At 51.5% G+C, this 27996-nt stretch overlaps 3 protein-coding genes across 6 annotated transcripts in view; 2 read left to right on the plus strand and 1 right to left on the minus strand.

Annotated features, from left to right (window-relative positions):
* The window catches only part of SH2D7 (SH2 domain containing 7), a 29027-nt gene extending 26690 nt beyond the window's left edge, over positions 1-2337 (plus strand). For both annotated transcript variants that reach the window (XM_050799988.1, XM_050799989.1), the window contains one exon: positions 875-2337. In XM_050799988.1, the coding sequence (XP_050655945.1) occupies positions 875-925 (51 nt within the window). In that variant the 3' untranslated portion in view covers positions 926-2337. The remainder of the gene's footprint in view (positions 1-874) is intronic.
* CRABP1 (cellular retinoic acid binding protein 1) overlaps positions 1-27996 on the plus strand; it is a 658055-nt gene that overhangs the window by 404182 nt on the left and 225877 nt on the right. The window lies entirely within an intron of this gene.
* CIB2 (calcium and integrin binding family member 2) lies at positions 2061-27976 on the minus strand. Of its 2 annotated transcripts, XM_050800031.1 has the most exons (7): positions 27505-27976; positions 20042-20076; positions 12649-12710; positions 8530-8641; positions 6618-6765; positions 3154-3349; positions 2061-2746 (listed from the first exon to the last, which is right to left on the minus strand). In XM_050800031.1, the coding sequence occupies exons 4-7, from the start codon at positions 8596-8598 to the stop codon at positions 2725-2727; spliced, it is 435 nt and encodes a 144-aa protein (XP_050655988.1). In that variant the 5' UTR covers positions 8599-8641; positions 12649-12710; positions 20042-20076; positions 27505-27976; the 3' UTR covers positions 2061-2724. The 2 variants fall into 2 exon arrangements, with proteins under 2 accessions (XP_050655988.1, XP_050655987.1); XM_050800030.1 differs by lacking the exon at positions 12649-12710.

Consider the following 27996-nt stretch of genomic DNA (forward strand, 5'->3'; position numbering starts at 1 on the left):
GTAAGCTGGGGGCTTCCAGGACCTTCTAAGGACTTTCTCTGCAGCAGACCAGGGGTCCTTTCCCCTCCCTCTTGGTTTCTACAGGGGTCTGCTAAGTAAGGAGGAGAGGGGACCAGGAGTGTGGAGAGCGGTGGCCAGGAGTGGGGCTGGTCCAGGGTTCTCAGGGAGGCAGATGAACTCTCTGGAGCCCTCAGTCCCAACTGCACTCTGCCTATACCCGGAGACAATAAAACCTGGGAGACCCTTCCCCAGGGGCAAGTCCTCTGATCTCAGTCAGGCACACACAGATCTTCCAGCTGGATTCCTGGTGGAAAGATCTTCCCGGGAAGTGCTGACAGCTCCTCCTTCAGGACAGGGCTGTGCCCTCATACCCCATGGATAGAAGCCTTTGAGATCCTGACTCTCCGGGGACCACGGATCCAGCAGTGGACAGTCCTGAGACCCTCAGAAGCCACATCCCATGTCTGCTCTTTCCCTGTGGCTGCCCCATGTCCTCTCCCATCTCTGTGGGCCTGGGTACAGCCTCACCCCACCCTACCTTCGACACCAGTGCATCCTGAGGCCCCCAGCTGCGGGTCAGGGGAGACCAGGGCACTCCAGGGAGGTAAGGTGAGGCTCGCCACCCTTTCTACACTCCTCCTTCCCCTCCTGTCCTTCGCCAGAAGAGGGTGAACCCTGCATCCAAAATTGGAGTGCTAAAGGTGGGATTTCAGGCACCGGGAGAGGCTTGTAGAATCAACCACCAGAATTCTAACCTGGCCTCATGTCCTGGGCTTGGGTCCCCAACCCAAGGTCAATGAGGGGTCCTCAGAGCCTGAGTCTTTCCCTCCCTGTCCAGTGACCCCAGGCCCCAGTATCTCCTCCTTCCTTGCAGCCTGACAAGCTTCGGAGGCTCTTCTTCACGGACAGGAAGCACAAATTCTGAGGGCCTGGCATCTGGCAGCCCACCAGTGGGTTTCCTGGTACCCAGGCCATGCCAGGGGTTATCGCAAAGCCCTCAGCTCACTTGAAGGCACCCTTTGGATCTTCAGACTCATCCAGCCTACTACAGAACTAGGCTTCGAGACAGCCAAGGTGCCTGCCTGAGAGCAGGTGGAAGAGGACCTTCCAACCACCTGCAGCTCCTGGCTACGTCCTGCTTTCCTTGTGCCTCCCATCCATGCATAGGAGGGAATCAAGGCTGGAGAGGAGTGACACTGGCCAAAGGCAAGGGTCAGCACCCCCATTTCCCAGATGAGCATTCTGAGGCCCAGGCAGACTGACTGAACCTGCCTCCCACTACTGAGCACTTACCGAATGTGTGACAGGCTGTGTGCTAGGACAGACACCTTTCTAACTGGCCAAGTGACATCATGCAATTGCTATTGAGAAAACCAATTCCCCTCCTTGTGGCCCCATCAGCAAAAAGGAGGGGAGGGCCAGAAGCCACATCCTCTGCTTCAGGCCTCTTCACTCCAGCTATGCCCTCAGGTCAGGCTGGCTCTTCCTGGAGCTCTGTCCCTCAGGAAACTTCCTGTTTGTGTGTCACTTCCCTTCCTATCCACATTTCCCATTCTCTATAAGGGTGGACAGCTGGCTTGCTGCCCTGCTCCCCACTACCCCAAGCCCGGGATGCAGAAAACAGGACTGATCATCTCCAGTGACAACACCAGAGGTACCCCTCCTCCCTGCCCTGACCCTGGGCAGAGCTGGCTCAGGTCGCATTTGTGGGAAATCTACCCTAGTGACCACTTGGCTCTGCAGCTTTTCCTGAAATATAGGCCTGTAAGAGTCCCTCCCTCCTTGGGGGTTGTAAGGATTGAGACTGAAGCAACTGTCCCTGTGCCTGAGTGGTTAGCACTCCTGAATGTTAACCAGAGATACTGTCAGGGAATTTACAGAAGGTTTGGGGCATGGATGTGTCTTCTTCCCGACGGCACACGCACTGAAATCAAAGCTAGTGCCTAAAGCAGGAGGCACTGCCTGATGCTGAGAGGTGAGACGCCAATGGTGGGATTTCAAGGATCAGAAGCAAAGGTACCCTCAAACATTTCCTAACATTAGCAGACATGGAGAGCACAGGGATGCAAAAGTGTTTTACTACCAGGAGTTCACACATCTGTGGACAGCACATACCAGTGAGGATTCCATGGTGTTGGGGAGGGCAGGCAGGGTAGTACTCATGACCCAGAGGCAGAGACAGGGGCAAGAGCCCTTCGGCCCACTGTGCCCACAGCTTCACATTGTGAAGGAGGCCAGGAGAAGAGGAACAGGCAGGGGTGAGGAGCAGCCCAACCTTGGGTTTTGGAAAAAGATTGCATAGCTCATTAAAACCCTGACCTCTTTTTTTTTTTTTTTTCCATTCTGTCCTGGGTGACCAGGGTGTCTGCCAGCACTTGGACACGTCAGACCCCACCACCTCCTGTTGGGTTATCTGCCTTTCCCTTTGAGGGGTGGGGAGCATTTCTGGAGTGGGAGAGGACTGGGGCATGGGGCGGGGTGCAGAGGGCCTGGAGAGGGGCCATGGGTCCTCGGGCTGGGCCACAGAGGGGCTGTGGGAAGGGTCCTAACCCTCACACGCCCCCTTCCTGGTTAAGGCTGTTTTTTGCTGAAAGGGCCACAGGAAATATTCGTGGTGTGAACCCCAGAGGCTGCCACTGCTTTCCTGGGGAGCTTGGGGCCACACCCATGTGACCGCAGGGCAGGACGGTGGACTTCCAGGCCCCTGCAGCCTCGGCAGTGTCCTCAGATCCGGATGTGGAAAGTGCTGGAAAGAGAGAAAGGGCAAGAGAGGGTGAGAGGCCCTGGGTTGGGCAGGTAAAGGCTCCTCAGGGAAAAGCACAGCAGGCCCCAGGCCCACACTGGACAGCACCTCAATAGGGAACCCTGCATAGTGGATGCAAGTAATCAATACTGGGGGAAGGCAGGCTTGGAGGGACAGCGGTGCCCAGGGAGTTCTGTCCCCAGTTATCACTGAAGGGGCCCCCAGGTCTTCCACCATCCCCCTTGCAGGGGACAAAGGCCAGTCACACGTCTAGGGCAAGGGTGCCTTGAACGTGACCTCCTGCTTCCTGGTCACACACCACTGCTCACAAACAGCGAGTGACAGGGGCTTAGCCCCAACATCCCAGCCTGCCCTGCCCTGCCCAAGCCCGGCCCCTGTAGTGGCAGCACCTGAGGAAGTCAGGGGCCTTGGCAATCATGTCCTCGAAGTCAGCAAAGCCCAGCTTGCCATCACCATCCAGGTCAGCCTCCTCAATGACCTTGTCGCACACAAGCACCACCTCCTCCTCATCCAGCTCTGACTTAGTGAGCCGGGCCAGCGTCAGCTCCAGGTCTTCCTTGCAGATGAAGTTGTCAGTGTTGAAGTCTGTGGGGTTGGGATTGGACATGTTCAAGTCCGGGTTGCGTGCACCCAGGGACCCCTACACTCCCAGCTGGTCCCACTACCTCCACCAGCTTGTGATGTCCCCAGAGCATCTCCATGCACACTCTCGGGACACTGGATCCCAGCCCCCAAGAGGGCTCACCCACCAGGCATAGCTTAGACACCCACATCCACCACCCACAACAACCCCACAATGACTAAACCACATCCTGAAACAAGTCAAAAGTCCAAATCTGAGGTTTCCTGAGAACTTCAGGCTTAGGCCAGATAGCCCTTCCTGGCCTTAGCCCACAGTGGACCCTGTGTTCCCTTTAGACTTCTAGAGCTAAGGAAACTAAGGCCCAAAAAGGCCATGTGATTTAATCAAGGTGGGAGAGCCACTCGGAGATGGAGCAGGGATTCTGACTGGGGCCTATGTGACTCTAAGACCCAAGTTTTCTAAACCGCACCATGTTGCTTCAGTGGTGTGTGGCCAGGAGACACAATGGGTCAGGAGACTCAAAATCAGAAGGTCCTTAGAGAGGGGCCTATGCCTGGCATTAGTGCACACAGAACAGGGAACATGGTTTGATTCTACCCAGAAAAAGGCACTATTACTGCCCCAAAGGATAGCAAAATGGTTCAGAGGACCAAGCCATGCGTGGCTGCATCAAAGCAAATTCTCTCTCCTTACATTTTCAGCCCAACTACCAGATCTGCACATGTGCTGTTTCTTCTGCCTGGGGTCCCTTCCCAGCAAACTCCTGGTCATCCTTCAAATTTTGGCTCACACATCACCTCCCAGTGGCAGGGCTTTCTAGCAACAAGGGTCCTCTCCCCTGCAGATGAGCTTCTCGTGCCCACTGGCAAACTCTGACATTAATGTTAGTGGCAAAGACCCATCATGTGAGCATTACATGCTCTTTCTCATTTAATTTTCAAAACAAGACTATGAGGCAGGCACAATTGAATCCCCACTATACACACGAAGAAACAGAGAGGTGGCCAGGTGCGGTGGCTCACGCCTGTAATCCCAGCACTTTGGGAAGCTGAGGCGGGTGGATCATGAGTCCAAGAGATCGAGACCGTCCTGGCATACACGGTGAAACCCCGTCTCTGCTAAAAATACAGAAAAAAAAAAAAAAAAAAAAAGCCGGGCCTGGCGGCAGACGCTTGTAATCCCAGCTACTCAGGAGGCTGAGGCAGGAGAATGGCATGAACCTCGGAGGCAGAGCTTGCAGTGAGCCAAGATAGCGCCACTGCACTCCAGCCTGGGTGACAGAGCAAGACTCTGTCTCAAAAAAAAAACCAAAACAACAGAGGTGAAAAGGAGAGGTACCTGCTTGAGGTCACATCCCTGGTCATTGTTGGACCCTGGAGCCCAACAATGACTTGGGGGTGACTCTGCCCTATCTCTGCAGAGGCCTGGGCACAACTCTAGGGTAGGCATCAGGGGAGATTCATCTGTGCCCTTGGCATGGGACATAGCAAATCTCTGGAAAGATTTGCTGGCTGGCTGGCTGGCTCAATTGCTGTGGCCATTTAACATGAGTAAACTGAGGCTCAGAAGTAAGATGATCCTTGTTGCAAATGAGGCCCCAGGCCTCCCCAGCACCAGACTAGGAGGGCCCTGGCTGCCTCTCCCCACTCCACCCCCAGCCTAGGGCAGCAAGGAAGCCACAGTTCTTCCATGTGTTCCTGTGCCCACCCGGTCCATGCGATCTGCACTCCCCTGTCTTGGGCAGACAGCAGCCCATCCCAGGAGCAATGCTGTGGGGTCCAAGACTGGGCAGATGTTGGGTGGAATCTGAGAAACATTTTACATGACCCATGTGGGCATAGTTCGTGGAGGGTAGACTGGCAGGTATTTTCTTTCTGATATGCAAGCAAAACTTGGGTGCACAGACAGAAACCAAAGTCCTCTGAAATAAACATAACTAGAACGTGAAACATAACTAGAATGTGAAACATCAGTCCGGGCGCGGTGGCTCAGGCCTGTAATCCCAGCACTTTGGGAGGCCAAGGCAGGCAGATCACCTGAGGTCGGGAGTTCGAGACCAGCCTGACCAACATGGTGAAACCCCATCTCTACTAAAAATACAAAAATTAGCCAGGTATAGTGGCAGAACCTGTAATCTTAGCTACTTGGGAGGCTGAGGCAGGAGAATCGCTTGAACCCGGGAGGTGGAGGTTGCAGTGAGCCAAGATCACGCATTGCATTCCAGCCTGAGCGACAGAGTAAGACTCCGTCTCAAAAAAAATTAAAAATAAATAAACAAATAAATAGAAAAAAAGAAAGTGAAATGTCAGCCCCTGATAGACCCTGCTGCCTTGGGATCCAGTGTCTGATCAAAGGTGCTGAGGACAGGAGGTTTGACCTTGACTCTTCAGGTCCAGGTTGGGTCCCAGCCCCTTCCTGGGCCTTAGCCATCTCAACTGAGGTCTGTCTGAGGATTTGACACCAGTCCCCATGGGTCTGTCAGGCCAGCACAGGGGATGAGCTCGTGGGTATGAAGTTTTCTCCCTATGGCTGTGGGAGAAGCGTGAGTCCCTGGCTCATGAGTGCCTGCTGCCCTCTGATGGCTGGTGAGACAGCAGGCCCGAGGGCAGGGCTGGGTGGGGTGAACCCAGGCAGCCCTACCTCTGGCAGTGTTGGGGGGCTCCGGAGGCCCCCCTGCAGGCCTGGCCTCACCACCATGGCCTAGGCAGCCTCTCTAGCTCCTCCATTTTACACCTCAAAGCTGCTGAGTGATCTTTCCAGAAAACAGAGCTGCCCTTCCCCACTGGAAACCTTGCAGGGGCCCTGGTGTCCAGAGCACTAGGTCCAAATTCTGTGGCTGGCCCCAAATTCTCTTCAGACTCATACCCCCGTCCCACCACCTTTCAAGTTCCTCCCATCTCCTTACCAAGCTCTGCGCTTCCCTGGGTCTGCATGGGTTGTGCCCTCTGTCAGGTCTGCCAGTCCCCACTTCTCTAGTCCAAGCCTCTGCTAGTCCCTGCTTAAAGGTCATGCCTGGGACCCCTCTCACACTAACCACCCGACCTGGGGTTGGCGAGTCCCTCCCTCCTCTGTTCTCAGGAACCCCACAGATGTCTCTCAGGGACTGATCGTCTCCCCTGGCCACCCCACTGGATAGGCACTCTTCAGAGGACAGATCAGCTTCACTGTTCTTGGTGTCCCCAGGGCAGGAGCCAGCAGTAACCAGACAGCCTGAGGGCCCCACATGCTGCCCACCTCACATTCACGGCCCCCTCCTCTAGCCCTGGTTACCATAGATCTTGAAGGCATAGTTTGCCTTGAGCTCTCGGGGAGCCGACTCGCAGAGCACGGAAAACATGTCCACAAAGTCGTTGAAGGTGAGGTTCCCCTCACCATCCTCGGAAAACGCCGCCACGATCCTTTCTTTGAAGGGATTCTCCTGAAGGAAACACACACAGCAATCACTGTGGGTGCAGGATAATCAGGAGGGCCCTGGAGCCAGACTGTGGACAGCCTGTGTGACCCTGGAGGAGTGACCAAATCCCTCTGAGCCTCGGTTTCCCCATCTGTAAAAAGGGAATAATAACACCTTCTTAATTGGGTTGTGATGGGATTAAATGAGCTAAAGTATGTAAGGTGTTGGTACCAGGCCCAGCACGTGTAAGAGCTCAGGAAGCATTCTGTTGGGTCATGTCACATCATTAAGATGGGCACAGCCAGGGACAGTGGCACACGCCTGTAGTCCCGGCTGTTTGGGAGACTGAGGTGGGGGAAACACTTGAGCCCAGGAATTTGAGGCTTCAGTGAGCCATGATCGTCCCACTGCACTCCAGCCTGGGCAACAGAGCAAAACCCTGTCTCCAAAAAAAAAAAAAGAAAGCTGACCACAGCCAATGTGTTCTCACTGGAGGCACCGCCTCACCTGAAGCAGAAGCACAGATTCGTCCTGTTACCCAGAAGAGCACATAGAGGCTCTACCTGGATGTGTAGGGTTCTGTCCCCAGCAGAAAAAGATGACAACCCAGGGCACTGGTGGCCCTCAGCTTAGGCCGTGTCAGGCCAGGATCGTGGAAGGTAGATGTAGGGTCAGATAACTGGACCAGATAAGCAGCAAGAGTCATACAGCCAGTTCAGGCCCAGGCCTGCCATCACTCTGCTCCTGTGAATTTTCTTAGACTACCTTGGATGCCACCTCTCCCAGGGAGCTGTACATGGATGCCTTCCTAGATCCCCAAATCACTTATCCTACAGCCCTTCCATCCCAACTGGGCTAGCACTTGGCTAGCCCCATTCCGTGCCCAGCCCAGGCCAGCGCAGGAGGCTCAGAGACAGACCACTTCAGTCCCACCCAAGAGTATCTCACCCGCTCCAGCAACCCTCTGAGCCTGCTCTTGAGCCCCTTGCTGGGCCAGACAGGGTGTCGGTCCAGGGCTGAACCTGGGGTCCATTGTCTCTCAGGACTGAGGTCACAACCAGAGTGTAGGCCCCAAGTGGATGCCATATAGCACTCTGACCCCACCATCAAGCCACACATCCCAGGCCTGGCCAGGGGCTACTGACGAAGTACCACTGCAATGGGGAGTTATGCCCCAAATGCCTTCTTAACGCTGAGTGCACTTTACATATTATGGATAAGGAACTCATGAAACGAAACATTCAAATATATATGGTCTGAGGACCAGCAGCATCAGTCTCACCTGGGAGCTTGCTCGAAACGCAGAATCCTGACACTCCACGTGTACTGAGCCTGAATTGGCATTTGGACAAGATCCCCGGGTGGTTTAAAATTAAATTTTAACAGGTACATTAAAGTCTGAGAAATTATGTTATGGATGACCACGATGCTGACCTCAGTGAGAAGCCACGGTCAGACAAGGGGGAGACAGAAAAATTATCTAACAAAGCAGACGCAGGTCTGCCAAGTACAGCAGGCTTGGGGCCACTTAACAAAGGGACAAGCAGATGAGCACAAGCCTATGGCCTGCAGTGGGGTGGCCACTGATGTACAGCACCCTTACAGAGCCCACATAGCTTATTTATTCAGAGTGCAGATGAGGAGACTGAGGCACAGAGAGGTTCTGTGATCTGCTCAGAGCCACACAGACACAAAGGGTGGAGCTGGGTTCAGCCCAGACCTAGGGGCCTCTGCTGCTGGTCCAGAGGCACAGATCCCCTGCCCGCCAGCAAGAGGCCCTGCACGTACCCGGAGCTCTGGCATCTGGATGATGAGGCTCATGGGCACGTGGACGATGGGGCTCTTCCTGTAGTCCATTGGGACGAGGTTGGGGGCCAGCTCGTAGAATCGTGAATGCAGCCTTGGAGGAAAGCAGAGGAAAAGTGCTGGAGGGGGTGCCATCCCTAAGTCCCAGCGGCCCAATGCTGCCCTGCCTAGGCCTGTGCCTCTGCAGATCATCCTCAGCCAGGACCAGGTGAGGGGCCAATGGGAGGCTCTCTGCTCTGCCCACAGGGTATGAAGTTGGGAGGGAGGTGAGTTCTGCCCCAGACCTCTGTGCTGATAACCAGATTGTGTCCAGGCCACCCTATTTCCACCACACCCACCCCATCAGCACCACCACCATCACTCCTTGGCCCTGCATCCAAGTCTTCTTTTTTCTCCTTTGGGCTCTCATAAGGGTTTTCTATGCTCGGGATACTGTGCTAAGCAATGAACACACCACCTAATTTAATCCTCCTCCACATCACTGTGCAGACAGATGCATCCTGACCCGTTTACTGCTCAGCAAACTGAGGGCTGAAGAGGTTAAGAGTGATTGTCTAAGGCCACATAACTAGTGAGCATCAAGGGCCAAGATGGTAAATCCAAGCAGAAACTCTTAGCCACTCTTCCTCCGGATACTCCTGGGGATCCATCAAAGCTTGGGCCCACTTCATGGCCCCATCACCCCAACTTAGGCCCTGAGGGTTGGGTCTCTCTGGGAGAGCTCTCAGCAGTCCTCACACCCTCAGGAAGCCCCTGTGAATGGGCCACTCATAACCTCTCTAGCTGGGGGCCATCGAGACACAGCCCGCTACCCTGGTGGGCCTGGCCCTCCCTCCTCACTGATGGGTCAGGTCCCTAGTTCCTGTTCCAGCCTCCAGGAAAACAAGCTGCATGGACCCTCAAAGGTGTAAGGCATCCTGGCACTGTCTCACTTGGAAGCTCCCTTCCTCCCCGCCCCCTGTCCCATCATTCAGTCTTTCTTTGCCCTATGTCACTTGTCCAGGTCCCCGTCATCCCAGAGAATAGCCCCCCATCCCAAGACAAGTATAAATTGTATTCAGATGAAATTGTGAGCTAGGTGTGGTGGCCTATGCCTGTAACCCCAGTGTTTTGGGAGGCTAAGGTGGGAGGACCACTTGAGGCCCAGAGTTTGAGACCAGCCTAGGCAACATAGCCTGTCTCTACAAAAATGAAAAAAAAATTAGCTGGATATTGTGGCTCAGTCCTAGCTACTTGGGAGGCTGAGGCTGGAGGATCACTTGAGCTTGAGCCCAGGAGTTGGAGGCTGCAGTGAGCTACGATTGCCCCACTGTATTCCAGCCTGGGCAACAGAGTGAGACCCTATCTCTAAAAACAAAAATTGTGTCCATTAAGTGCTGCCATGGGTGGGACAAGCGTAAGGGGCATTGACTGGGGGCTGAGGTAGGTAACCTGCCTAAGGTGAAGCCCTAGGCTGCTGGCGAATGAATTAGGTATGATCTTGTATCTCCCGGGCTTGGGCTGGCCCGCCACCCCCAAAGCCAGATCAGCCCAGGTCTCCTTTTAAGTGGCTTGACCCTGTGACACACCCCAGGCCCACCTTTCAGCACATTCAGCACAGCACTGAGTTCAAGAAGAGTTATACATTAGTCCTACCATAACATCAGGACCAGAAACCACACTTATGCTACTTGAACTGCTCCAGAGTGTGAGGCAAGAAATGTGAAAGCCCTCACTTTATTTTACAAGCCATTCAGCACAGACACCCAACCTTCCCTTGGGTTCTACCAATTCTTGTGGTGCTGCTGCCTAGCTGTCCTTAGCAAGGCACCTGACTACTTACCCAGCTCAAACAGATAATAACACCAGCTATTGTTTAGCAAGTGCTTACTCTGTGCCAGGTCCTGAACTAATCTCTGTGCATTGCTTTACTCATTTTAATCCCCACATCACCCTGAGAGGTAGCTATTAGTCTCCCATTTTCAGGTGGTGAAAACTGAGGCTCAAGAATCAAGTGTCTGCTGCATCCTACACAGCCAATGAACAGTAGGAACAGGATTTGAACCCAGGACCTCTGGACTCCAACCACTTGGCTTCTCCCTGCAAGTCAAGCCCTGGTAAGCACATCATCCCCTGGTTCAGAGCCTGTCCAGGGCAAATAAACGATAAAATGCCACATGCCCACTTTGCCAGTCACACATCCCTATAAAAGGGCCTGAAATCACAAGGATGTGCCAAGACTTGCAGACAGAGCTGGAGGGGAAAACCCCTAAACTTGTACTTTGGGTGGGAGGAGGCTCAGCAAATGCCAGGGTGGTGGGATCAAGCTGAGACTCTCCACAAGAGGGCACTCAAGGACTTTCTTTGCTCCTATTTCTTGTGTAGAGGAAAATTTTTTTTTTACACTGTCCCCAAATAAGGAATAACCACTTGTTTCAAAATTCATGCATCTTCTTTCATAATTCATGCCTCTGGTACTTTGACATATCCATTGTGCTTCCAACTGTTACATTTCCCACTTGACCTTGACCCTATCCCATGTGTCGGGGTATGATATTGGAGTGTTTCTGGGGGTTGGCCTATACCTCCGAAGTTTTGTGGGATGGCTGCAGCAAGAGCATGAAGTCAGGCTGAGGTTGGAGCCCTGCCTACACCTCTCACTAGCAGTGTGAGTAAGTGGGTTAATCCACTGGAGGATAAGTTCCCTATCAGTAAAGCAGGGGCTGTTCTACTGTTCTCACCCCTGGATGTTCGTAAAACCACGGGCCTTCAACTGGCAATTTTTAGCATACTGCCTGCCATGTCAGAGACTCCCTGGAAGGGGTGGACTAGGGAGAGAGGCAATGGGTGCTTGGCGGGGTTGAGGAGGTATCTTCTGGGGTGGAAAGGCCAGCTGGGACACAGATCTGTTCTAAAACAATAACTAAAATCACATTGGAATTTTTCTTTAAAGAAAAATCCAAGGAGAATTTGAAAACCCAACTCACTGTGAAAGAAACTCTAAGCATTGTCAAAGAACCACATCTCTGTCACCTCTCCCCCAGTAAAGGACACTGAGTTCAAGAAGAGTTATATATTCGTCCTACCGTAACATCAGGACCAGAAACCATACTTATGCTACTTGAACTGCTCCAGAGTATGAGGCAAGAAATGTGAAAGCCCTCACTTTATTTTACAAAGTTAACAAGAACGCTGATACAAGAACCTAATATGTAGCATCCAGAATGGACCAACGGTACTTCATATATAGATGAAAAAGTCTTATAAAATAACATACTAGGGGCCAGGCACAGTGGCTCATGACTGTAATCTATATGTGCTTTGGGAGGCCAAGGTGAGAGAACTGCATGAAGCCAGGAGCTTGAGACCAGCCTGGGCAACATAGTGAGATCGTGTCACTACAAAAAAAAATAATAATAAAAATTAGGTGGATGTGGTGATATGCATCAGCAGTCCTAGCTACTCAGGAGGCTCAAGGAGGAGGATCTCCAGCCTGGGCAACAGAGACCCTGTATCTACAAAAAATAATAATAATAAGTAAAGAAAGAAAAATAACATACTGGTAAATCAAGTCCAAGACTTTAAAAGAATAGTATGTTAGAACTAAGTAGGATTTCTTCCAGAATGCAAAGATAGTTCAATATTTGGAAATCTGTGACTACAAATCATATTAAGCAAAAAACATTTTGACCAATTTGATAGATGCATTTATGACTGTATGTGTGGATACAGAAAAATATCTGAGAAGTTATATACTACATGTTTACACTGATAGTCCCTGTGAGGTGGGAGTAGAGAGTTGTGAAAAGAAGGAGGCTAACTTTTACTTGTTATTTCACCTACTTCTCAATTATTTGAAATTTAAGAAGTATTTATTAATAAAAATTAAAAATATTTTTGTTTTTTTGAGACAGAGTCTCACTCTGTCGCCCAGGCTGGAGTGCAGTGGCACAATCTTGGCTCACTGCAACCTCTGCCTCTTGGGTTCAAGTGATTCTTGTGCCTCGACCTCCCAAGTAGTTGGGATTACAGAGGCATGCGACCATACTCGGCTGATTTTTTTATATTTTTAGTAGAGATGGGGTTTCGTCATGCTGGCCAGGCTGGTCTCGAACTCCTTACCTTAAGTGATCTGCCGCATCGCCCTCTCAAAGCGCTGAGATTACAAGCATGAGCCACTGCACCTGGTCAAAAGTATTTTAAAGTATATGATATTTTGTCAATTAAAAAAAAAAAAAAAACTTAAAATTCTTAGTAAAACAGAAACAAAATGAGTTTCTGCTTAGGAGCAGAAACAAAAGGGTATCTCTTTCTCTCTTTTTTTTTTTTTTTTTTTTTTTTTTTTTGAGTCTTGCACTGTCACCCAGGCTGGAGTGCAGTGGCTCAATCTCGGCTCACTGCAGCCTCTGTCTCCTGGGTTCAAGTAATTCTCCTGCCTCAACCTCCTGAATAGCTGGGACTACAGGTGCCCACTACCACGCCCAGCTAATTTTTGTATATACTGGGGATATACCTGTCAATGTGAGATGCCTATAATCACCATTATTACATAACATTTCCCCCCAGGAGCACGAGTCAATCTACTATTGGCCGTCCAGGTCCATGAGTTCTGCATCGTGAGTCAACTGAAGACGGAAAATATTTGACAAAAAAAATTGCATCTATACTAAACATCTATAGTTTTTTTTCTTGTCATTATTCCTTAATACAGTATAGCAACCCTTTACACAGCATTTATGTTGTATTAGGTATTATAAGTAATGTAATGATTTAAAGTGTACAGGAGGTGCCGATTTAAAGTATATAGGAGCAGCTGGGCATGGTGGCTTATGCCTGTAATCCCAGCACTTTGGGAGGCTGAGGTGAGCCAATCACTTGAGCCCAGGAGTTTTGAGACCAGCCTGGGCAAAACAGTGTGACCCTTGTCTCTACTATATATATATATATAAATTAGTCAGGCTTGGTGGCATGTGCCTATAGTCCCAACTACTCAGAAGGCAGAGGTGGGAGGGCCACTTGAGCCCAGGAGTTTGAGGCTGCAGTGAGCCATGATTGCACCACTGCACTCCTGCCTGGGGGACAGAGATCCTGCCTGAAAAAAAAAAAAATTATACAGAAGGATGTGCATAGGTTACATGCAAATACTATGCCATTTTATATCAAGGACTTAAGCATTTGCAGTTTTTGGTATCCTTGGGAGGTCCTAGAACCTATCACCTGCAGATACTGAGGGAGGAATGTAATTAGTTAAAACGGTAAAATAGTACACTTAAATATTGGAGAGGAAGCAAGTTATCATTTACTGGAAAACCAAAAATAATTAGCTTAAAGACTATTTGAAATAGAAAGAGTTCAAAGCCTTTGTACACAACAGTTTTTCTATTATGTATCAAAATTAGCCTTTTCAAAAATAGGATTTGGCTGAGTGCAGCGGCTCATGCCTGTAATTCCAGTGCTTTGGGAGGCCAAGGGGAAAGGATTGCTTGAGGCCAGGAGTTTGAGACCAGCCTGGGCAACACAGTAAGACTGTTTCTATATATTTTTTTAATTAAAAAAAAAGTTGAATTCACAATTTAAAAGAACCGAAAAAACAAAAACAACTAAGTATAAAATTGGTGCAAAATGCACTAATTTTGAAGTATCAAAAAAAAACCATGAAAGTTTAACAAAAGATATAAAAATATTTTAGGTAGTTAGATAACTATTGTACATTCCTGATTGGAAAGACTTAATGCTGTAATGATGACAATGCTCTGTTCATTCTTCTATAAAATGAATACAATCCTAATCAAAATCTGCAAATGATCTATTTGGGATCTAGCCAGACCGATTCAAAAGTTTGTTTCGTTAAGTGTTTCTTCAAGCTACTGGCAAAAAAAAAGAAAAAAAAAAGAAAAAAAAAGCTTGTTTAGAAGAATAAATGTAGGAGTGTTGCAGGGGAACCCTGAAGAAAGAGAAACGGGGGAAACATTTGTCTCTATCAGGTATTAAAACAGTTTAAAGCTATAATAAGGACAATGTATGAAACAGACATTGGCATTTACAAGGCAGACTAGAAGTGGTAGATACCAACATAAATGAGAATGAGTCCACGACACAGCATTTGAAATCAGTGGGGGAAAGATTAATTCCTCTGAAAGTCACAAACCAGCAATCCACATTCATGCCTAGTTTTCACATAGCATTTTAAAATAATTAAATTACGCCAAAATAATAAATTTAGAATTTTGTTGCCAACATATACAGATTGAAAGATTTTACACTATAAACCTAGGTTTCTTCATCAAGATGGTCTGAATTCCCCCAAGGCAATAACCAGCTTGGGCTAAGGAGCAGCTATTTCTGCAGGTATCCATTCCAAAGAGTTCCCACCCAACTAGACAGCTTCATTTATTTACAGTGCATGTTGGCCCCCCTTACAGGCAGCTGAACTTCAGACTCTTGGGTTATTCAATGAATGATCTGGGGTCAGAAGACAAAAAACATATAACAGTAGTGGGGGGGAAAAGCTAAAGTCTTAAAAATATCCATATCTTTGATCAGGCAATTTGTTGGAAATACCCAGACATATGCAGTTATGTGAATTGTACCACAAGAATATTCACTGAAGTACAAATTAAAATCGTGAAAAGTTGGAAATCTAAATGTTCAACTACACGAATTAAGAAATATCCATTTAAAATATTATATCAGAATATCTAATGATATTGGAAGTTGTTTGCAAGATGTTAAATGAAAAAAGCAGACTGTACAGTATAACCCCATTTAAAAAAAAAAAAAAAGCTTGTATACATTTATATACCTACAAAAAGAAAGACTAAAAGGAAGGCCGGTCACTACAATGTTAGTGATTATCTTGGGTAGTAGGGGGACAGTAAGATCTTTTTTCTTACCTTTTTTTAACTTTAAAAATTGTGATAAATGGCTGGGCACAGTGGCTCACACCTGTAATCCCAGCACTTTGGGAGGCCAAGGCAAGCAGATCACGAGGTCAGGAGTTTGAGACCAGCCTGACCAACATGGTGAAACCCGTCTCTACTAAAAACACAAAAAATAGCCCAGCCTGGTGGCACGTGCCTATAATCCCAGCTACTCAGGAGGCTGAGGCAGGAGAATCACTTGAACCCAGGAGGCAGAGATTGCGCCACTGCACTCCAGCCTGGGCGACAGAGCCAGACTCTGTCTCAAAAAAAAAAAAAAAAAAAAAAAAAAAAAATTGTGATAAAATAACATAGGCCGGGCGCCATGGCTCACGCCTATAATCCCAGCACTTTGGGAGGCCGAGGCAGGTGGATCACGAGGCCAGGAGATCGAGACCACCCTGGCTAACATGGTGAAACCCATCTCTACTAAAAATATAAAAAAAAATTCGCCAGGTGTGGCACTCGGGAGGCTGAGGCAGGAGAATGGCGTGAACCTGGGAGGCGGGGTTTGCAGTGAGCTGAGATTGAGCCACTGCACTCCAGCCTGGGCGACAGAACGAGAGTCCGTCTCAAATAATAATAATAATAATAATAATTTTAAAAAACATAAAATTTACCATCTTAATTATTAGTTTTTCTGAATTGTGGTAAAATGCACATGCCATAAAGTGTACCATCTTCACCATCTTGATGGGTACAGTTCAGTGGCATTAAATATGTTCACATTATTATGTGACCATCACCACCACTGGTCCACCTCCAGAACTCTCTCCTTCTTCCAAAACTGAAACTCTAATCAAACAATAACTCCCCATTCCCCCTCCTCTCAGCCCCTGGCAACCACTATTCTACTTTCTGTTTCTAAGAATTTGACTATTCCGCCACGTGCCAAGCTGGGACTACAAGCACACACCACCACACCTGGCTAACTTTTGTATTTTTTTTTTTTTTTAGAGACAGGGGTCTCACCATGTTGGCCAGGCTGGTCACAAACCCCTGAGTTCATGTAATCCACCCACCTCGGCCTCTCAAAGTGCTAGGATTACAGGTGTGAGCCACCATACCCGGCCATGATCTGACTTTTTGATAAACACATACAAAAGAAAAACACTGGCATAATATATACCAAAAGGTTAACAGCCATTATTTCTGGGTCATACGCTTACAGGTAATTTTTTTTTTGTCTTCTCTTGACTGGCTTCATTTTCTAATTTTTCTATAATCATTATGTATATGTGTAGTAAGTAATTAAAACAGGTTGCACAAAGCTTTTAAAAGGTTGAGAAAATAAACAATAAAAGAACAAGTAGGCAAACACTTTGGGGTGCTGGCTGGGTGGGCCTCTCTGTGTACCAAGGGGACAAGGACTACTGTCCCGCTGATTAAAGAGCACAGCCTAATTAGGGGACAAGGGAAGTCGAAGTGCTAAGCTCTTACCTATGGAAAGCAAGGTGACTGAACAGGGTGGCTGCCCACTCGGGCTCAGTGTGGGAATGGAGGAGCTGTGTCCTGGGGAGCAATCGGATCTACCTGGGTGCGGGCAGGGCAGAGGGAAGGAGAACTGGAGGCGGGCTATCTGTGACTCGGTATCACTGCCCCAAAGCTGCCAGAGAGCTGGGCCCCAACATGCAAAGAAACACCTCCTGCTCAAGTTTCCTCCTCGCCATCTGATCAGTACTCAGGGAGCAGCTTACCAAGAAAACCATCCCGGTGGGGGTGGGGAGTAGCAGCCCTGAAAGGCCCTCAGGAGCAGGGAAGATGAGCAAGGCCTGGGGCTGGACAGCCTGGCTCTGCAGCTGACCTTGCCCTCTCTGGGCTCCAGGCCTCAGCTGTGTCACCCTGACCTGAGATGTGAACAGTGGAGAGGGCTTTCCTGGAGGGGCAGTCAGTCATGCTGGCCTCTCTACAGAGAAGGCTGGAGAAAAGTGAAAGGGCTGAAACTGGAATTGAGCCATCATGGCCATGCCTGGTCTCTCCACAGACAGGCAATCCTGAATCCTGCCTTGTCTTACTACCCTTCCCTGAGGGTGGACAGGTGGGCAGCAAAACTCCAGGTAGCTCTTTTCATGTTTAATAACATCGTCACCCAGCCCTCCTGGACGCAGGGCCCTGTGAGAAAACAGCTCCTGCAAGCAATGTCATCCCCGAGCTGCAGACGGGGCCTCAGGCTTGGGTTTTGCTCTGGTGTTGAGTTACAGAGCCTAGGGTGCTGATGCGTGCAGAGGTGTGCAGGCCAGGGCCGTGGGGAGCCAGAACACCCGTCCCCAAGTCCTCTCACCTGCCTGGAGCTCCTCATTTTCCAAGGGGCCAGGAATACCCCTAATATGGTTTGGCTGTGTCCCTACCCAAATCTCATCTTGAATTGTAGTTCCCATAATCCTCACGTGTCATGGGAGGGACCTGGTGGGAGATAATTGAATCATGGGGGCATGCTGTTCTCATGATAGCGATTCTCACAAGATCTAATGGTTTTATAAGCAGCTTTTCCCCCTTTGCCCGGCACTTTTCTCTCCTGCCACCATATGAGGAAAGATGTGTTTGCCTCCCCTTCTGCCATGATTGTAAGTTTTCTGAGACCTCCCCAGCCATGTAGAATTGTGAATCAATTAAAACTCTTTCCTTTATAAATTACCCAGTCTCAGGCAGTTCTTTATAGCAGCATGTGAATGGACTAAACCCACCACCAAAGGCCCATGATATTGGATTTGATTCCTGGACTGGCCTTTGAGCTCCTCTCTCCTCTTCCCCACACGGGCAACTTTGCTGCTCTCAGTAAGACCACTGGAGGATGGGAGTGGGAGTGGGAGTGGGAGTGGGAGTGGGAAAAGCTGGCCTGTGTCTCACCTCTGCTGCTCCCTAGCCTGGAATGTTTTCCCTCAGCCAATCCTGTCTTTCACCCACGCACTCTTCATATGGTCACTGGTGGCTAACAGGTGCCATGCTCCCCATTAGTCCTGCCTGATAGCAAGTCTGGGGGGGAGCTGGGCACCTGGGCCCAGAAACCCAAAGAGCCCCTAACAGGCTGTTAGAGCAGCTGGGGGAGCACTAGGGTGGCAGGATGTTGGGGTGCTTATAAAGGGTATGACTCTGGAGTTGGGTCTGGAAGGATGCATAGCAATGCTGTGGGCAGAGGAGAGGAGGACACTCCAGGGAGTGGTGACAGTCAGTGCAAAGGCCAGGGCAAGGCGCTTTTGTTGCCAGAATGAAAATGCCCATGGGCCTCAGAAGATAGGCAGCCTGGGCTTGGCATCTACAAAGGCAGGGGATCCGAAGTTCCCTGTGAGGCTCAAATGAGGCTCCATGCCAAGAACTCTGAAAGGTAAAAGGTGCCACAAGAATGCTAGGGGTGACAGCTTTGTTATTCCAATACTGAAAGCCATGCTGTCCAAATGGGGACCTCACCCCTGACATGTCTCAAGCTACAGGGCAAATCCCACCTATCAAACACTATACCCCAGTGTTGCGGCCTCTCAGCAATGCTATGAGGGTAGGTTTCACTATCCCTATTATACAGAAGAAAACTGAGGCTCAGGGAAGGTCAAATGGTTACCCAAGGCCATAGAAATGAGATGTGGGAGTAGAGCCCAGGTCTACTGATGCCAGGCCTGGTGGCTTTGCCCCTTGCCCAGACTCTCTAAGTTGGTGGAAGTGGGGTGTCCCCTGCCCATGCAAGGTACAGGTTGGAATAGCCTGGGTAGAGAGGAAAGCCGAGAGGCACTGACTGAATGAGCAGAGTGGTTAGGGCAGTGACAAGTTGCAGCACAGCTCTCTTGGGAAGCTGCAATGGGCTCTGGTCCCAGCCTGACCGTCGATCTCCAGGGGAAGTGATCCTGGGACTTTGCTGGCTTTTAGTGCCACCTGATAGCCCGGGCAGAGGGGCCTACTGAGGCCCATGGGGCAGGTTTCTTGGTATTCAGTGATTCCTGCTCACCGCCTGGTCCTGGGTTTCTGAGGCTGCCAATCCCCTTCGTCTTTGCCATCCAGATCCACCCCCATCCCCACCAACACCAAGGAGAAGGGCTGTCCTGGGAAGAAGCAGCACCCTGATGAATAGCTCAGGGGCGATGGGCATGCCCTCAACTTTTAGACATCCTAGGAGTGGAAGAACATCAAAGCTAGAGCCAAAGGGCCCTTAGGGACCCCTGTCTAACAACAGAAAGGGACTCCCTCCTATACCAGGACCCAGGATGCAGTGAAATAGCAAGGGACCTGGAGTTAGAGGTCTTGAGTCCCTGGCTCTGTGACTTTAGCCAAGTTGCTAAGCTCCATCTGTAAAATGGGGTTAAATGGATTCTCTTGTTATAAGGTCACAATGAGGATTAAATAAGAATGTGCCTGAAACCACCCACCCGAAAGCTCAGCATGTAGTAAGTAGACGTTCATTCCCCAGCAGGCGGATCTGGGCCCTGGGAGGAGTGGGAAGCTGTAACTCCATACCAGCCCAGTGGCGGAGTGGGGACCTGAATGTGGTTCCTGACAGATGCTGATGCTCCGCCTCAGCCCCAGCTAGCACAGCCAGCCCATGTGGGGTGCCCCAGCCTCACCCCGGCCCCAGTCCCAGTCTCACAGGGTGAACGAGAAGCCACACTTACTTGAGGATGTCCTTCTTATTGAAGAAGGTGCAGTCCTGTTGAGGGAAAACACATAGTCAGCGTGTGATTCCCAGGCCCCTTTCTTTCTCAGAGGCCTCGATGCCACAGGGCTCACAGGGGATAGCCGCGGACTGAGGGCAGAAGAATCACTACTACCCCTCCCCACCCCACCCTCACCCACTGGGGAAAGTTGGTTCTAGTAGGTACAGAAAATGCCTCCCAAAACCTTTGTCCATCCTGGGCTAGGCCTAAGGAGCTTAGTGCATGGTCGGGGGCTATAGCATGCTTTAGGGTGCACATTTAGGAGGAAGATGAATGCTCACAGGTATGCGTGGCTGATTTGAGTGCCAGTGGGATACACTGGGGGATGATGGGGAAGTGGCTGGGAGACAACTCCGAATGAGGACCCACAGGGCCACCTCGTGTAGCTGCATAGGGTGCCATCCTCACTGTAGCCCTGAGCATGGTGCTAGGGGGGTTGTGCAGTCCCAGGCTCAGAGACTGAGAGTTCTAGGCACATAGACTGGGGAAGCATCAGTATGTACCTGGTATCTGAAGCCAGAAAGGGATGAGGTCACCCAGGGAAGGGAGTGAAGAGGCCAGGGAGATACGGGAGGGAGAAAGGTGGGCAGGGTACCGGGTAGCATCCGGGGTAGAGGTGAGGGTAGGGACTGCTGGGGACCCCCAGGTGAGCATTACTCCAGGTGGGGGCAGCACTTGGCTCCTAGGGCCATCCAGATGACAAACTCATCTCAGAGGGGTCCTGTCTGTCTAGATGACCCGCCTCCATCCACAGCATGGCCTACCCAAGCTGAGTATCAACCACTGGGAGTCAGTGACAATGGCACTATACTTTTCAATGGTGAAAAGTATGGAGGTGAAAAGGACCCAGCACTTTGTAAAATGCCCAACCATGAAGGGCTTTTGTGCACCTCCCCTGCTGTGTAGCTCCTCCACCTTTGTTCACTGTTACAACATGAAGGAAGAAGGCCTCCTAGGTCTGCAGAGCCCAGAGCCTGTAGGGCCTCCTGGGGCCATAAGCTGACCAGAGCCGGCTCTGATGAGGAGTGAATGGCTGAAACTCAGGCCTGCAAACAGCCAGGCTTGCTCTGAATGAGATCTGAAGCTGCTAGACATCAGGGCAATTGGATTGAGAGAGCCAAAGAGAGGACGCCCGCAGGATGCACACAACATCCGGGGTTTCCACTGGGTGTTTTCAGGAGAGCTGAAGAGGCAAGAGTTGGCAGGAATTTCCAGGCCCCATTTGACCCAACAAGTCTGTCCTTCTAAGCTGCTGCTCCCTGGGGGTTAGACTAAGGATCCATGCTGCCTCCTTGGAAACACAGGGGGTTCTGCTGGGGGTCTCAGCTTTGCTTTTGACAATGGCTCCTCTGTAGGAGCCCAGAAAGGCTCAGGCTGTGGAAGCAGTGCCCCTACTCCTCACCCAGCACAGACAGAAAACTCCCTACTTAGCAGGCCTCAGGCACAGACAGGCTGGAGACAGGGTGGGCTGATTTCTCAGCAAACTCCAGAAACTCCAGAATGTGGACTTCCCTCCACCCCAGGGACATTTCCATAGTCTAAGGTGCCCAGTGAGAAGGGCCAGGGCTCTCCCACCTAGCCTGGAGGAGGCAGTCAGCGGAACTGGGAATGGGGAGAGATCCCAGCTCCTGCTCTCTTCCCCCCGAATCTGTCCTCCTTTCCCTCCCCTCTCCTCTCTCCTACCCCATGTGTTGGAAAGGAACTATCCAGGTCCTGATTCAAGGGTTCTACTGGCAAAAGATGCAAACACTTCCCCTATAACCTTGCTCCCTGTCACAATTACTTACACCTGCCTACATCAATGGTCCTCAGGCTGTGGCTCCTGGACCAGCAGCATCGGCCTCACTGGGAACTTGGTGAAAATGCAGATTCTCAGGCTCCACTCCAGCTCTCTTTAATCAGAAACTCTGTGGGTCGGGCCCAGGGATCTGCATTTTAAAAAACCCTCCCAATGACGGTGATACATGTTGAAGTGTGAGGAAGTCTGCTCTAGAGCAGAATCACCTGGGGGGCTGTTTAAGATACCTGTGTCCTCCACCCCTCAGCAGACCCCAGACAAATTATAGAGAAATCCCCAAGGGTGGACCCAGGCATCAGTAGTTTTCAAAGCCACTCAGGTGGTTCCAACATGCAGCCCAGGCTGAAAATCACATCACAGCCAGTACATGATGTACCATGCATCTGGCACCTGGGGCTCTGAATATCCAATTTTGCTTAATCCTTATCATTAGCCAATGGGGGCAGGCATTATCTCTCTATTTTAAAGATGGGTAACTTGAGACTCAGCAAAGTTGAGTAGCTTGCCCTAAGTTGCACACACAGCCCAGGAGGGCTGGGAATGGAACTTAGGCCTCTGTGTTTCCTTTTTCTCCCTTTTCTTTTTTTTTTTTTTTTGAGACGGAGTCTCGCTGTGTTGCCCAGGCTGGAGTGCAGTGGCATGATCTGAGCTCACTGTAACCTCTGCCTCTTGGGTTCAAGTGATTCTCCTGTCTCAGCCTTCCGAGTAGCTGGGATTACAGGCATGCGCCACCACACCTGGCTAATTTTTGTATTCTTAGTAGAGATAGGGTTTCACCATATTGGTCAGGCTGGTCTCGAACTTCTGACCTCAGGTGATCCATCCGCCTCAGCTTCCCAAAGCGCTGGGATTACAGGCATAAGCCACCGCACCTGGCCTTCTTTTCTTTTTAATGGGAGTAGAGCTTGGGGCCCCCACTGGCAAGGAAGCAGAGGCAAGAAAAGATCCTCTGTGCTTCTTGACCACTGCCTATGACTACAAACAGAGCCATGACCACTGTACTCCAACCACTCCATGTCCTGCATCTGCTGTGTATTCCTATACTTATACACAGCAGGTGCTTAACACAGGCTTGTGGGATAAGTGATCAGATTTTTCCACATATGCCTTCCACAGCAGTTACGTTATTTCAGTGGCTGCAGAGTATCTCAGTGAGGGCATAGCCCCTGCCTAGTCTTAACCTTTCTTCTCTTTCTGAACATTTAGTAACACCTGTTTCTTGGTTTTAGCATCACTGATAAAGCTGCCATGAACCTGCTCATCAACTGATGTTTCACTTTTTCTTCTGTTGACTTGTTTCCCTGGGACTCACTCCAGGGAGGCAGTGCACAGGGAGTGAATATGGCAGGTGTTCTTAAAAGCTTCTCAGGACTCAGGGTGGCCTAGAAGTGTAGTAGGGGAAAAGGTTTGGTAGTCAGAGTTAAATTCTAGTCTAGCTTCAGACCCTTAGGCAAGTCATTCTCCTTTCTGAGCCTCAGTTTCTGCATCTGTGAAGTAGAAATAGTGTCTCTCTGAAGGGGACAGTGTGAAGAGCAAATGAGATAAGGTACAGGAAGTCTATTGGCCCCAGCTGATAGGAAACAGTGCAAAAGCCCCATCCACCACCCAAGGTCCCAAAGGCATCTCCCCAGAGTCGGTAGCTCTGCTGTCTTTTCCTTCTCCGGAGTCGCCAATGACCCTGCCCACCACTACATCCTCAGTTGCCCTAGGAGCTACAGCCACATGTCTGAAGGAACCCTTTCTTATACTTTGGGAGAGCAAGTGCCCCATCACTGCTTGGCTCCTGACAGTACATAGGAACACGGGGACAGGTCTTCAGGCAAAGGTCCCCAGGTCCGGGTCATGAGGAGTGGAAGGGAGGGAAGCAGAGAGGGGGCCTAACCCAGGACCGATGGACCCTCAGAACTTTGGCAGCAGAAAACAGGACAGGCTGGGCTTTCACAGTAGAAGCCTAGATGTCTTCCCAGTTAAGGCTTGAGTTCGGCCTCTGAGCCTTATTCACCCTATTCCCCATCTCTCCTCTTTCTCCAGGTTGTCCAAACCCTTTCCTTTCTCCAAAGCTCAACTCAAGGGTGACTTGTTTCAGGTAGCCTGCCTGCCTCCCATCTACACGCCTGGTCTGCCTGTGCCAGCCGTCAGGAGCCGAGCCATGGGCCGTCCCAGCTGTAATGGAAATGGCTCTCCATCCAGCTCTGCCAGCTCAGGCCTCAGCACTGCCCAGATGACCATCACACGGCTCAAGGTCAGTCTCCAGTGATCTTAGTTGATCCCCACAAGAGCCCTGTAACATGAGCACAGCCGGGTTAGTAGTTGTTCCCATTTTAGAGGTGGAGACACTTAGGCCCAGAAGGGAACAGTGGCTTGCTAAGGCCCACAGCATCAACTACCCAGCTGACTTAAATCTAGGGCTTCAGAATCCTTGTGCAGAGTTCTTTGCTCTCCCGGAGCCATGCCTTAACAAATATTTGTTCATTCATTTGAAAGCATCCTCCAAGCATCTCTTTTATGCCTGGATAGGGGCCATACGAGAAGGGAGATGGAGTGCAAACAGCGAGGTGCCCAGTATAAACCATTCGGTGGCCACAAGAGGGACTGGGGATGTGTATGTGTCAGGCTCCCTGAGTATTCCCAGCTGAATAGATTGGTGAGGAGGGTGTCAGGCAGCCCATCCCAAAGAGGTGAGGCCTGGCCTGGACAGATAGATGGGCCAGACTAGGTTAGCAAAGGAGAAGGGAGAGCAGCAGGAGAACAAGGGCCAGAGGTGAGGGAGGGCTTGGCCAGAAGCCCTTCAGTGTGCCTGAAACTTGGGGTACAAACGGAAAGGGAGTAAGAAATGAGGCTGGAGGCCGGGCACAGTGGCTCACGCCTGTAATCCCAACACTCTGGGAGGCCGAGGCGGGTGGATCACCTAAGGTCAGGAGTTTGAACCTGGCCAACATGGCAAAACCCTGTCTCTACTAAAAATACAAAAATTAGACGGGCATGGTGGCGGGTGCCTGTAATCCCAGTTACTTGGGAGGCTGAGGCAGGGAAAATTGCTTGAACCTGGGAGGCGGAGCTGGGATGCGTAGGTTGCCATGAGCTGAGATCGCACCACTGCACTCCAGCCCGGGTGACAGAGCGAGCGAGACTGTCTCAAAAAAAAAAAAAAAAGAAAGAAAGAAAGAAGGAGGAAGGAAGGAGGAAGAGATATGAAGGAAGAGTGAAAGAACTAAGAGGGCAGGTGGCTGGAGGGGGATGGGCAGGAGGGGCACGGGAGGGAGCAGTCAGACCTACAGTTTGCAGGCGACTGAGCAGGCCTAGCCCAGGGCCCTGGCTGTGGGCATGGAGGAAGGGACCTCCAGGTGAGCCACAAAAGAGGCTGAGTAACAGGCCTTGTTCTTAACTGAAAACATGGGCTGAGGGAGAGCAGAGCGTTGGAATGGCTGGAGGAGCAGCAGTGGGTGTTGGGGAGGCTGTGACCCCTGTTTTGGAGTTTGAGGGGTCTGGGGGATGGCTGTACAATGCAGAGGAGTGGTCTAGACAGAAGCTTGAACATTGGGAATCAGTGGCACCGGGAACCAGGAGGGTACACCCTGCCCAGGAAAGGTTAGACTGCCAGGCTGGGAGGTCCCAAGAAACCCTAGGGGTCACTTAGGAGAGAGGGTGCTGTAACTCAGGCTCACCCCCACTCAGCCATGGCTGGCACGTGGCTGGCTGGAGAGCCAGAGGGAAGGAGATGTGGGGCTCTCAGGTTTCACAGCACTCATTTCTCCCACCCCGCCTGGCAGGGTCTAGCTAGGTTCTGGCAAAGGATCAGAACCTAACACTGGGACTGGCTCCGATGAGTAACCCAATGCCAGGCTGGTCGGAGTGGGAACCCGGGCTCCCCACCCCCTTGAAGCTACTCCTCACTTCTGAGCATGGCTTGCCTGCTTGTACCTGCCCACTCTCAAGCCTTTATCCAAGCTGTCCCCTCCACCTGGAATGCCTCCTCTGGGCCCCACTGGGCAAAACTCCACCTATCTTCCCAAGGCCTGCTCAAGTGCTGCATAGTTTCTGGACTTTGCCCCCTTCCCTGCTGGCCTCCCACTGCCCACTAGCACCCTTCCCTAGAACACACTCCACCACCTGCCTCGATCACAAGGGCCACACAATGGAGGTGAGAGTCTGTCTCTGAATGTCTGAGACTGAGTGCCTTGGGGACAAAGAGCACACATGGCCCAGCCCAGCCCACTCTCAACTAAAGAAGTGAGCCTGGGAGTCAAGATTTGAAATCCTGTGTGAGCCCTGAATGGCTCCTCAGCCTCTGTTTACACTTCTGTAAAATGGGCTAATAATCCACCTCACTGTGATGATCAAGTGAGTTGATGCATAGAAGGCATCAATTACTGTGCCTGGTACACAGCAGGTGCTTCATAAATGTGTCTCCCCTCTTCCTTCCCAGGGCCTCACCTGGGGAGCTGAGAAATCCATTACTGACAACTAGGGCTTGTAGGAGGAGAAGGGGCCTTTGTTTTACCTTCACCCACATCAGAGGACCCACACTTCATGCCTGCTTTCCTTCACAGCCAAAGTAAGCACTGATGAAGGCAACAAGTGCCTATGGAGACTCTGCTGGTGTTCCTCCTGCCCAGTTACACAGGCCACAACACAATCCTGCCCCCTCCACCTGAGGAGTCAGGGGAGAGGCATCAGATGTGGGACTTGAAGGGTGAGAGAGATCATCTGGAGCGGGGAGAGGAATCCAGGCCCAGGAAAAGGCATGGGCAGAGGGAGACAGGGAGGGAGGAATGAGCCTGGTGAGCTGGAGCAACTGCAAATGGGTTTAGGAAGGCTGCCATGCAGAGGGCAGGGAAGGGACCTGGGGAGACTGAGGCTGCAGAGATAAGCTGAGCAATTGGCCAGGGCTCTGGGTAAGCCAAGGGGTTGGGCTTCATCCTGCAACCACAGCGAAGTTTTTACCTGGGTGGGATGGTATTGGGATTCCAGATCTGGAAAGCTGGCTCTGGAGCCAGGAAAACCTAGAAAGGTCTAAGGAGGTGGCTGCTGAGGGCCTAAGGGAGCTGGGAGAGGTGGCCCTAGAAGGCTGGTACCGGGCTTCCGTTCTTGCTCCAGGTATCTCCATGCTGGGGTCAGAAGGAGAGAACCCCAGCAGATAAACAAAACAGTTCCAACTGAAGACTGCATGTGGGGACTGACGCATCCCACTCCTAGCCCAGACAGGACCCCAGCTCTCATTTCTGCTTTACAGAGACTCGCTCTCCTGGGCTCCTTCCTGGGACTAAGGGTGCAGGGAGCGGGGAGGGCGGTCCTCTGTCCAGCCTAGTTTACTGACTCCCTCTCGGAGCCAGGTGGGCGCTGGAATGGGTGGCTGGGAGGGGTTCGGGTCCTGCCCTAGGGCGAGAGTAGCTGGGCAGAGGCGAGCCTGAGAGGCTCTTCCAACTGGAAAGATCTCTTATTACACCGGTGGGGAAACTGAGGCACGGCGAGGGGAAGTCACCGGCCCAAGGTCACGCGGCAAGCTGAAGGCAGAGGCAGGGTTTGAACCCGGGAGAGCTGGCTCTCGGGAGGCCTCGGCCAGTGACCGAGAAAAGGGAAGGGCGGCGGGGCCAGCGTTGGGGGCCGGGCGCGCAGAGCTCACCTGGTAGTTGTCTAGCTGTTCTTCGGTGAAGATGGTCTGCTTGTTCCCCATGGTGGCCGCTGCGCCGCCGCTCGCCCGCCCGGGCTCCGCCTCCCATCGGCGGCCGCCAGACTCTGAGCCCGCGCCCCTCGCCAGCGGCCCTCGGCAGCCCCGCGGCTGGCAGCGGCCCACGGCGGCAGGACCCTTCCCGTCCCGCAGCTCTCCTGGAGGAGGCGCGCGGGGGTCTCGGAGGCGGGGACCGGGACCCGAAGCGGCAGCGACTCCGCCCCCGGCGGTAAGAGGGGCGGGCACCCGGCTCCGCGGCTGCAGCGCTCCCGGATCCCGGCAGGGGGCGACCTGGCCGCGGGAAACGCTACCCCGCACGAACCCTGGGCTCCCGCGGCCGGAAGTGCTGGGGGCGCGCGGGGGTCTCGGAGGCGGGGACAAAGACCCGGAGCGGCGGCGACGCCGCCCTGTGGCAGGAAGAGGCGTGCGCCCGGGTCCCGCCGTGGG

Source organism: Macaca thibetana, chromosome 7 (assembly GCF_024542745.1).
Source record: "Macaca thibetana thibetana isolate TM-01 chromosome 7, ASM2454274v1, whole genome shotgun sequence".
NCBI classification, from domain to species: Eukaryota; Metazoa; Chordata; class Mammalia; order Primates; family Cercopithecidae; genus Macaca; species Macaca thibetana.